Source organism: Halichoeres trimaculatus, unplaced genomic scaffold (genome assembly GCF_033239565.1).
Source record: "Halichoeres trimaculatus isolate MK-OKI-2021-1 unplaced genomic scaffold, fHalTri1.1 fHalTri1_scaffold_3, whole genome shotgun sequence".
Classification (NCBI taxonomy): Eukaryota; Metazoa; Chordata; class Actinopteri; order Labriformes; family Labridae; genus Halichoeres; species Halichoeres trimaculatus.
The window spans coordinates 37,286,712-37,298,735 of record NW_027437181.1 but is presented as its reverse complement, the minus strand read 5'-3'; the positions used below and the strand labels follow the sequence as shown (position 1 = coordinate 37,298,735).

General features: G+C 44.2%; 1 protein-coding gene across 2 annotated transcripts in view; it reads right to left on the bottom strand.

Annotated features, from left to right (window-relative positions):
* The window catches only part of cemip (cell migration inducing hyaluronidase 1), a 108,344-nt gene that overhangs the window by 26,508 nt on the left and 69,812 nt on the right, over nt 1–12,024 (bottom strand). For both annotated transcript variants that reach the window (XM_074666891.1, XM_074666892.1), the window contains exons 12-14: nt 10,955–11,124; nt 9,236–9,445; nt 8,251–8,450 (exon numbers count right to left, since the gene is read on the bottom strand). In XM_074666891.1, the coding sequence (XP_074522992.1) occupies nt 8,251–8,450; nt 9,236–9,445; nt 10,955–11,124 (580 nt within the window). The remainder of the gene's footprint in view (nt 1–8,250; nt 8,451–9,235; nt 9,446–10,954; nt 11,125–12,024) is intronic.

The window sequence follows — 12,024 nt, the reverse complement described above, 5'->3', positions numbered from 1 at the left end:
CACTCCCCTCCTCATCCACAGCCAGAAGCTTGGGCAGAAAGATTGGGCGCTGCTCCACTCCTCAGTTCTTCCTCTGGCACACATTAGATTTCTGCAGCGGGCTGAGTGACCAGGCTCCCCTTTTAAAACAAGAACAGGCTGTGCTTTATGTTTAAATTTACTGTGTAACATTAACAGTTGATCTGTACCTTCAGTACCCTGATTGTTAAATATACACCTCTTACTTCTTTCAGGGTCCATTATTTCATTTCCTCTGCTCTGTGTCAACATGACAGACTCCTGCTGTCCAGAATGCTCTTTCATCACACAGGCCTTAAACTCTGTGCAGCGGGTTGTAACCTGCTCTCTAATTTCCATTTCATGCTCGGCAACAAAAACATTCCTGAATATTTGTTTGAACAAAGACTTTTCTTGTAACAAAACCAACATCAACATTCTAGGTCCATTAGAGATAGCTACAGGACTTATAGGTCAGAGGATTTTTACAAGTCAGCCACACACACACACACACACACACACGCACCCACACACACACACGTCAATTTTTCCTAAGGTTGACTCTGGAAAGTTTTCTCATGGTAGCTTGTGGAACTGGAAACAAGATGGCGGCGGCGTTGCTGGGTGAATGTTAGTGAGCAGCATCAGGACAAATGAACCTCAGAATACTTAGAATGCCCTCTGGCATCTGAGAAAAAGTGATTTTTTTTTTTTTTTTAACTTCCCAAATTATCAAAAGAGGTTGATAAAAAGCTTCAATTAAAGACTAACTTTACAAGTCACAGTGCAAACCTGATAAACAGCATCTGGTTAGCATCAGCATCTCAGACAACAAGACAGACAATCAGCATTGGTCAGGACAAAACTATAACCTCCTTTTTACCATCTTTACCAAGAGTGTGTCTCTGTTAGTTTGGAGCTTCAGTATTTACGCTGAATCATTCAACACAACCTTTGACAACCTTTATTATCTCTGCTATTACAGATAAGATAATGAAGCTAAGCTCCAGAAGCTAACGCTAGCTTAACTAGAGCTCTTTGGACAACAGCTAACAATGATGTATGATCACCAAAAAACAAAAACTAGAACAAAACAGGCCGATGAACTCCCAACAAACAAAGAGACATGATGAACAACGCAGCTAGGAGCTGACGTTGAGCTAACTTAAGCTAATTTAGAGAAAATCCCAAAGCGTCCATCTGACTGCAGTGGTGGCTCTGTTTTAAAGATAACTTAAACTGTAACACAAATGTGGAAAAAGTGAAGTGTGAGAACTTTTTGGAATCACTGTAAAGCTTGAATCTGTGCAGGAGTTTGAAATATGCATAAACATTACTAAATTATGACCCGGGGGAAAAATGTCCTTACCTAAAGAATAATGGAGATGCTTTCAGTCTGCTTCTTCTGGAAACAACACACAACTTTCCAGTGGGATTAAAATGTACTGGATCTACTTCTGAAACCCGCAGTGGGAATCGCATCAGCCAAATTACTCACAGGTTATGCAAGTGGTATCAAATTTAGAAACAAAAACAAAACATGATTCATTGGTTTAAAGCTCTTGTTATCTGGTTAGAGAATTTGACATGATTTTTCTTCTTTAAAAAAGAAAAAAAAAGAAGAAAAACTTAAAGTTTTGTTACGAGCATAGAAAAAGAAAGTGGTGTTTTTGTTTTCTCTTGCTTGATATATGATAGTACAAACATTAGACAGATTGTTTTGCTTTGTGAAACATCCAAAGGTAAATAGTGAGGGCTAACTCTTGACATACTGAGGATGCAATATTTAGCTATTTATGGTTCTTTGTTTTTATATGCATTCATTTTCATTTACATGTATGCGTTGTAAGTTTGAATCTCTCTCATTTTAGCACACTTGTAGTGGAGAACTAAACTTAATATCCTCCTCTTAGAAATGAACAATCAGCATGTGAATGGCTCTCTCTCTCTGGCTGTTTGAGATTTTTAACAACCTGTCTGCTTGGAGACTGTTTTCAGCTGCAGCCTGATGTTTAATAAGCAACCAGATTATCAGAAATTGTTCCAGCTAATCTGTGCTGTCTAAACTAAAAAAAACACTCCTCCTCTCATAGAAGGGCTAAAAGAGGAGAAGACAAGCTGCTCGGGCTAGAGGAAAACGAGCTCTGCTGATGTTAAGGTCTGAGCCAGGGACATGATTAAAAGATGTGAGAAATTACACATGATCAGATTAAAGCCCCCATGACCATCAGTGGGCGCAAGTCTCTCCAAAGCTGCATGTTGTTTAGCCCTTACTCCAGGCATGTCCAGGGTCAGGCCTGGAGCTGGGGCAGGTCTGTTTTATATTAATGTTGTCCCTGAAATGAATCCTAGTCCAATGATGTGTACATTCACATTTACTGTCAAGGTCACAAACCAAAGTCTATCCAGTAGGGTCTCACTGAACTCCATGTAGGCGGTTGGTGCTTGTAGAAAGCTAAAGCTCTGTACATTCAGTAAAAACTCAACAACTCTCACACTCAAACACCTCAGAGGTTTGTTTGTTTCAGTTTGCCTAATATACCATGTGTTAGGTCTGATACTCAGTTTGTGCCTGTTTGATCATATGTCATCTCTAAAACATCATTTTGATATTTCTGCTGCCTCTTAGATTCATGGATGTGTGTTTTAGCACCATCTCCTTTTGAACAGCTGGATCTCATCTTCTTTAAATCCTCTGGGATACCTCACAGCACTCTTTAGGTCAGGGATGTCCAACTCGTGCCATGGAGGGCCAAGAGGCTGCAGGTTTTCTTTCCAACCAAGAACTCCACCAGCTGATTCCACTGATTAGCCCCTGCTCTCTGCTTGAAGGTGAGGTAATCAGTGGAATCAGCTGGTGGAGTTCCTGGTTGGAAAGAAAACCTGCAGCCTCTTGGCCCTACATGGCACGAGTTGGACATCCCTGCTTTAGGTGGTTTTCTTTTTTTAAATACAGCTTCCACTTTGCATAATATTAGACTATCATTGTTGGGTTGAAGAGGTGGAATGTAATAACTTCATGCTCCTTTAAATCCTTTCCAGATGTAATAATTAAATAAATAAAGATCAGAGTTAAAAAAAATCAGATTATTGCCTTTGGACACTTGTGGTTTCAGGACCACAGTTATCCCCTGTCTCTCTGTTAAAGGAAAGGCCTGAGACAGACGGGTTTCAGGGCATGTGTTCAGTGTCGATGCAGATTCACTGTAGAAGAATGGGTTTCTTCCTGGTTTCAGTAAAGTGTCTAAATGACAACAGCGCAAGTAGAGGAGACCTGGTATGGTTGTAACATGGGGAGAGGGATTCAGGGATTAGATAGGAGTCACATGATCATTTCAATGTTTACCCACTTCCACCCTGATCACACATGGTGATTGTCAGGGCTGGAAACAGGTGCATGCAGATTCTATAGAGAAAAAAATGATTTTGAGGTACGACATGGTTGACGACGTGGTCGTGCTTGTGTTTGACACTGAATTTGTGTTAACTTTTAACAAGTTACTTCCTGTCTGTAAAACTGAACAAACAAATAAACATACATCACTCATCAATGCAGAAAACCTAGCGCTAACTAAATGCTAACAGGAAATTCATGTTGGCGCAGTGACAATTTTGTGCCAAAAAAGTGCGCTGAAAGCACGCCAGCTCCAAACTGGTCTAACTGTCTCTTAATTTTGTACTTTGCTGGCGCTCCATGTCCTCCGATGCGCCCCGCTGTCCATTCTCCTGCTGCAGGGACAGCAGCTCTGAACGTCTCCGCTACCGAGTCTTTCCAGCACACTCTCTGTGGTGTCAGGGATCAGTCAGACCAATCAGACGCTGCGCCTCGGCTGCAGGACATTTAAAGGCAAGGAGAGGCGCTCATTTGATTGGTGAAAACAGCCCTCGGCTGTGTTAAACCCACTCACGGCTTTTCTCCTCCCTCTCTGCCATTTGTGTGGAGGGAGGCGTGGACGCACAGCTCTGCGCTCCTCTGCGCCTGGACTGCCCCTCTCTTGGCACTGCAGGAAACTTGCAAAGTGCGCTGGTCACGCCCTGTTCGCGCTGCGAAGGCCGGCGCAGAGCAGGTGCGCTTGCACTTGCCCCTGGTTTACGAAATTAGAGCCCTAAATGTCAAAATACAAGGAGGTTTTGTTTCTAAACAGGAAGACCAAAGAAAAGTTACTGCTGCTCAAGGCTGACTTCACAACTATGGCAAGCTCAAGGCTCAAAACAACATAAAAAATGGAAAGTCTGACTAGCTGGTAACTTCAGAAAGTTGGCAGCAAGACTCACTCATGTTATGAAAAAAGGTCATTCAGAGCCCTGATCACTTTACATAATACGCTCGAGATGTGAAAAAGCAGAAACAAAGCGGAAAACAGGCAACTGACGAGCATGCAGACCACACTGCCCTCATGTGTTCTACTTGAACATTGCAATGCAGCTTTGACGCAGAAGTTGTGGTGCTCATGACAGCATCAGCCCCTACCGTGTAGAGGAAGTATAAACCAGGCTTTATCTGGCTGACAGACCTTAACACCTGCGTTATCTGTTTACACACAATCATTCCGTGTTGTTGACAAGCAGCCTGTTTACAGGGCTGATTCATTTACAGGTGAAAGAGTTCTGATGTGGTCCAGTCCCCAAAAGGCTGGATCCAGCCTTCTCTGCCGTGTTCATCCTCCCCATGCAGCCCACACTTCACCTGTCTGCTGCTCAGGCTGTAAATTTACTGTTCTCATCGGAGTGTTGAAATTCAGCTCACAACTCATCAGTGACAGAGGGAGAGACGGGATGAGCTACAAGGCACAATATCAAATCTGTGTGGAAATGAATCCTCGTAAATCTTACAGTGGGGAACAACTTTTGAAATGACATTGGTGTGGTGGGATTTGGAAATCATTTTAGGAAACATTAATCCTGTTCAATCTGACAAATCGTTTAATTGGCCCATACCACAGTGACTACAAATGGAAAGCAGAATACCTCAGTCAGATCTATGTTTGAGTCCTTCCCCATCACAGTCTGAGTTAATCTGTGAAGCTAGTCCATGAAGCAGTGATGTTGTTTTATTGATGGATTTTTTAGTGTCAGCCTAGGGCCGTCAGCATTCCTTACGCCCGGGTGTGTGGCTGTGGGATATTCTCATTGGAGCTGTTAAAGAGATGGTTTCTCACTTGGAAACATCAGGGACCAATGAAAACGCTTTCTCTCATAATCTCTGAATCTTTGGTATAACTGCAGTTACCACAAAATCAAACTTTGTCAACCTGCCATTGTCAATTTCCATCAGTCTGTCAGCATGTCCGCTCTGGTTGAACTGTTTATTATCAGTGTCTCAGTTAGACCCATCACTAAGGAACTCTTCTGGGGTTTTCAAACTACTTTTTTTAATGTTTGACTGCAGAAATTTCAAAACACACTTTCCCGTATGATGCACAGAAACAAATACTGATGGCGTGTACGTCCTCATCATTCCAAAAAGAAGCTCAGTTAGTCCTAAACTGTGAGGCACACCCCTGAGGAAGGGCTTAGAGTTATGACAGGGAGGTGGTAAGACTGCATACAAAAAGTTCTGAATCACTGACTGGGCCCACTAAGAAAAGCCAGGGCCGGGTGTATCAGTTCGAACTGTTTTACAACACGTCACTGAGTTTCCTCGATCATTTCCAACACACATTTTGTTTTCAGGAAACATCGGACAGATTCACTCCTAAAGCATCACAGCACCCACAGACTGCAGGGTGGCAGAGCAGAGTAATCTGTAGATTTGTGCCCCTCCTCTTCAGAGCAGGGCCATGCTGATCAAAGAGCACCAGCAAATCCCCCCCACACACAACTCTACACCAGCGGTGCCTGTCTCCATCCTCCAGAGAGACTTTAGTGGGCTTTTCAAGAGGCAGAACCTGCACAGCAGCCAGGCTCTGTCTCTCCATCCACCCTGAGGCACTGCTCTGATCAGCTGAAGACACTCCCAACACCTCTCTGGACACCTGTGCCGGCCTGCTTCAAAATCTCCGCCAACATCCCCAAGAAACCAGGGATCACAGGACTTATGACTACAGGCCGGTTATCCTGATCTCTGTGGTGATGAGGTAATTCGAGCGTCCTGTGTTGTCATACCTCAATCCATCACAGACCCAGGTCTGTAGACGATGCTGTCAACACAGCCCTGCGCTCCATCTTCCAGCACCTGGACTCCTCAGGTCTTGTTTGTGACAATCATCCCGGCTCTCCTGAAGGACAGGCTCTCCCAGCTCAGCGTCCCTGACTACACCTGTAGGTGGATTACAGACTTCCTGTCCTACAGGAGGCAGCATGTGAAGCTGAGAAATGAAGTCTTTGAGTCCTACTGCATCAGGCTGTGTCTTCTCCTCTGCTCTTCTGCAATGTCCCAAGTGATGGTAAGAGGGTGCGCCATTGTGAGCAGTGCTGTTTTTTGGAACATGCCTCACGGGCACCTTAAGTGGTTCTTGTGGGCACCAAGGTGCCCATGGGCACCACGTTGGTGACCCCTGTTTTAGAGTGAAAGCAGCACCTAAATACTGCACAGCAAATACCCAGGTGTAAACTTCCAGTGTTAGGCCATTTCAGAGAAAAGCGTTGAACTTTTGACTGAAATGAGACTGACTTTGAACAATTTTGAAACAGTATTTTGTTTGGAGCATATTGGTGCATGCTGTGGCACACAGGAAGCCAGTCTGAACTGCGGAGCACAGACATTGTGTGTGATGCAGCACGCAGACAGCAAGTCTGTCATGTGTGCAGCACAGACAGCCGGTCTGTGAAGCATACAGCACAAACAGCCGGTCCGTGATACGTAGAGTACAGACAGCCAGTCCACGTCATGCAGCGCACAGACGGCCAGCCCATAGCATGCAACACACAGACAGCCAGTCCGTGGGATGCAACACAGAGACAGCAGGCCTGCCCTGGGGAGCACAGACAGCCGGCTTGAGATTCATAGAGCACAGACAGCCAACCTGTGCCGTGGAGCACAGACAAGTAATCCGATGCATTGAGCACATGCAGTCTGTGCTCTCATGTAGGGTCTCATATCCACTGCGTTCCCTCCTCACTCATGGTTACAAAACAGCAAAAAAAAAAAAAATTGTCTTGTATTTTGAACAAATATTTTTGACTTCAATACTAGAAATATTTGTGTTAAGACCCTTACTTGAATTTTAATTGTTGATTTCAAAGATTCAGTTAAATTAAATTTATTTTTCCTCAAATATATTTTTTTTCGGTGACTAAAGTAACTGAATTGTAGGTAATTATTACGTTATTTTTTTTTAAAAACTTTAATTTTTTTAATAGAAATCTGTTTTTGAGCAGGTTTTGCTCTGGGACATAATATTCACATTTATGTTCTTGCCACTGTACATCTATGGCATTGTAATAGTGTCTGTACACTCCCATCCTGGAAACGCCAGTTCTACCACAACAAACTGCTCCGGACTCGTGCATATTAAATTTGCATCTCCTGTCCTGTGTCTGGTTGAGCGAACCAAGTCAGATACATAGAAATGCGCTCACTGTTGGTAATGCTGTAATAACATTTGAAGAAGTAATTGATTTGATTACCGGTTACTGGAAAAAATAACAGCATTGGTTATCAGCCGTTAAAAGGTTCTCGACACTGCTGGTGACCTAGTCAGCTGCTCATCCAAGGCTTGTGTTTTTCCAACAATGTGTTACTGCAAAGAGAGCATCCCAGTGAGGTTTCATGTATTTGGAGCTTCACACTCTGAAGACAGTGGAGATGGTGGTGGACCTGAGGGAAAACACAGCCCTACCTGCCCCCATCACATGGAGGTCTTTGTCCTCCTGATAGACCAGGACACATTCCTTGTTCTGTGAAATCAACTTCAGTCTGATTCTGACTGTTTCTCCACTGTTTTCTTCATAAACACTTAATCTCTGATAAACCCTTCACAATTAAAGTCCTCTCATGATATGTTATTAAAAATCAACTTGACACATCTCAACCAGTCAAATCCTCCATTTCAAGAGGATCCAAGTAGGCAGCAAGATCTCCAGCTCTGTCACGGCTTACGCCTTGCACACACGTGCACTTGTGCTTTCAGCCCAATCATGAGCACTCTTCGTCAACCTGCAGGCTCAGGTTTTACCCAGAGACTCCTGCAGGGTTTAAGGCTCCCTGAATGCCAGAGCCCTTAGGCTTTGGTCTCCATGTACAAACAGAGCTGAGCTCCACCTGGACTTAGTTCTCATTTTACTTTATAAGGACACTTCTCGTACCTGCAGTCCTGGCGTGGGTTGGGCACATATCCCGGGTATGCTCCCTCAGTGATGTCACGGCACATTTTGCTGTCTCTGTCTGACGGCAGCAAAGTCCCAGCTCTCACCATCAGACCCAGGCAGTGGTTAAAGGTGTTCCTCTCTTCAGCACCATCCTCTGTGAAGAAGCAGTGGCCAAGAGTGTCATAGCCCACCACGTCCTTCACCTGGAAGGCACCAGAGGGAGTCACCTTTAGTGGTCATACAGCTGACAGCTCACCTGGAGATATATTCTCCTTCAATTCAAGACACAAATAGTGCGTCCCAAATCGCATACTTCCATACTCAAATACTCAAAATTTTGAGTATACTGCGTCGAAATGAAAAACAGTATGCATAGTACGCGAAAATTGAGTATGCAAAAGTACCAGGATGATGTACTCAAATCGGCCCGGATTTTGAGTATGCAGCTATGGCAGCAATGTATATATGTAAGTTATTGATATTGTTTTTTACACGTGTTGTTTCCACCAAGCACCATCAGCTGTTGACGGTGTGTATGTGGTGTAACTTGTTTTTGTTTGTTTTGTTCCGCGAATGATAGGCTATGCCAGTGTTTCTCAAATCTGGTCCTGGGGACCCCCTGCCCTGCATGTTTTAGATGTTACCCCACTCCAGCACACCTGATTCAAATGAATGGCTCGTTATCAGGCTCCAGCAGAGCTTGATGACGAGCTGATCACAATTAAATGTAGAAGAAGAGGTCGACATCATGTCATCATTCCGGGTAAGTATGGTGCTGGACAGTATGAGATTTGGGACAGCACTACACCCTCAAAATGTGCACACTAAGCCAGTGAGTATGTAGTATGCTTAGTACACTCAATTTGAAAATTTTGATTACACAGTATGGAAGTATGCGATTTGGGACACACTAAAAGTGAATCTTCAAAGCATCAAACTAAAATGGAAAAGAATGATTGAGTAAGATGAACTTAAGATCTGCACTGACCAGCAGTCCGTTGGTGCCGTGGATGGTCACGCAGCGAGAGAAGGAGTGGTGGATGGATAGGTCACTGACAGAGGTAGGAGGGTCATAACCGCCTTTTTCATCTACGTCCCCGTTCATGTGGAAATGGACCGGGTAGTGTCCCATCGTCTGCTGGCCCATGTGCTGTAGTTCCACCCCAGAAATATGAACAGACTTGAAGCCTCGCTCCACCTGATGATGAAAGCAGTTCATTTCAGACAGGATGCCTTTCACATTTGAAACCATACCTGCTTCTCAGGGGGTACCAATTTCCTGTACTTTTGTGAGTGTTTATGTGGTAACTAATATTAATGTGTTTAAAATAAACTGTCAAAGTTATTCAGCTTTATATATTTATTTCTCTGTATATAATGCTGTGTTCATGTCAAGTATGGAGAATCCCCTACCCTTCCACTCTCTTATATTCAAAAGGATGCATTTAGGTACCTAAACATGGTACTATTTGATTTTCAGTGAACTGGCATTACAGACAGAATCTGGTAGGTACCTATGGAAGTACCTAATTGGTTACCCATCCCTGAGGAAATCTCTAAGGAAGAGTTTCAAACCCTGTGAAGATGAGTTTTGAAGAAGAGGTGTTCAGGATGAGGCATCGAACACTGATTCACTCCTGAGTTAAATGCATCAGTCAGAGGAGCTCAGCTTCATTCTCCCTGCTGCACATGATGAGCAGCCCTGTTCATGAGCTTTAATGACATACTGCAGCCTTTGGGAAGAAGCGTCCAGCCCCTACTGTTCCTAAAATAATTTCACTCTTGCAAGTCTCTGCATGTGTCGGGCTGATACTGGAGGAAAATCCAAGCTTTGACACAAGCTGTGAAGCAGAGTGTGCTCTGATGCGTTCACTTAGATTTCCTTACCCAGCATGTGCTGCTGGTGCAGGCTGCACGCATACCAATGTGTAAGAAGTATGTGACATGAGGCTGTGATGGAAATAATAATAGCATATGATAACATGCCCCGGGGTGAAGACAAGAATGTAGGCGTAGGATAACCGCAGCCTCTCTCTGTCTCCTGTGCTCCTCTGTCCTCACCTGTCTCGCAGCTCCTCTCTGGTGTTTATCGTCTGTTGACACGCCTGCAGGCTAACACATGGTTTTTAATGGGAGGTGTACCTCTTGTGTTTCTAGTTCTAATCACCTGGGATTCACCCAATCTGATCTGAGCTGAGCTGAGCTGCCAAACATTGTTGGTGCCAAGAATGACTCTGGTCTTTTCTCATCCAGAGGCAAGGCAACCCTTTAGATCTGTTAGGCACTTCAACAGGACATGGTTCTAGAGGAACCTACCTGAAAGGATACCAAATCAAATCTCAATCTCTCATTCTCATGTCACCCCTCACTGAAATACTGAAACACACCTCATTAAGTTTAAAATAACTAAGAGCAGACCTAAAGATCTGTCAGTTTCCTCACAAGAACCATGAGTTCCAGAGGCTTAGACTGGAGACAAGCCCCAGGCTTTGTCGATAATCCCAAAGGCCTCATTGCAAATACCAGTAAACAACAGGCTATCTGCCCTATAGACAGGACTGAAATGATAGAAATAAACTTTGAGTTTTTCTGACAGAAGCTCAAAGGAGGCTCTCTTGGTGCGACCTTCTTTTATTTCTGTCACAAACTGAAAACTGTGTGTGAATAAGCTGAGTGCCAAAATACGAAGGTTACATTAAAAGTGTACCTTCAGGTGTCCTCCAAAAGTGTCAAAGCTAAAGAATTTGCAGGCTTCGTTGCCGTAGCAACCAAACTCCATCTCTCCACGAAGCAGGATGTTACGACTCAGCATGCCAACCTCCGCCCTCATGTCCACGCCATCCACCTCCTCACCCATGTGAATGAATTTGGGTTTACCTGCACTCAAAACACACACACACACACACACACACACACACACACACACACACACACACACACACACACACACACACACACACACACACACACACACACACACACACACACACACACACATCTTTAAGAGTCGGCGCAAAAAAATGAAGACAGAGAGATGAATGCTTACTAATGTGTGTGTGTGTGTGTGTGTGTGTGTGTGTGTGTGTGTGTGTGTGTGTGTGTGTGTGTGTGCGTGCGTTTGTGTGTGTGTGAACTGGAATCCCCCATACCTATTTATTGGATTGCACAGTCCCTGGTTAAACATTTTTCAGTGGCCAATAAGCGGGGTAGTTTGTACAAATCAGGCTGAAGACAAGAGACCCATTTCCACAGTTCAGTTCAGTTTGACTCAGTACGGCACACATTTTATGGCATTTCCACTGAACAATCCCAGGACAGATCCCCAAATTATTGCTCAGTACCGCCTCAATTTTTGGTACCCTTCTGTAGGAGTCCTAGACTAAACCAATCTGATCCCAGAAGGTGGAGCTACAACACCGCAGACCGTTGATTGGTCAGAATCCTCACTTACCGATCAACAGCGGCTGCTGTTTTTCTCCTGGAGGCACATTGCCTTCTTTGAAACAAAGCTTGATTGTTCATAACAATCACAAAGAAGACAAATTGCTGGATGTCTTCCATCGTCGCTCTTTGTTTACTGTGTGGCATTTTTCTTCTTCGCTGGATTTGTTACGGGGAAACAACTTTGTTGCGTTGCTATGATGTTGCACTATTATTTAACTGGTGTGGCTGTCAGCATCCAGCTTACACGCCGCCTGCGGGGGGCACAGTTGGCTGTGGAAATACAAACAGGACCAGGCTTTACCGATCCAACCCATACTAATCTAAACTAGACTG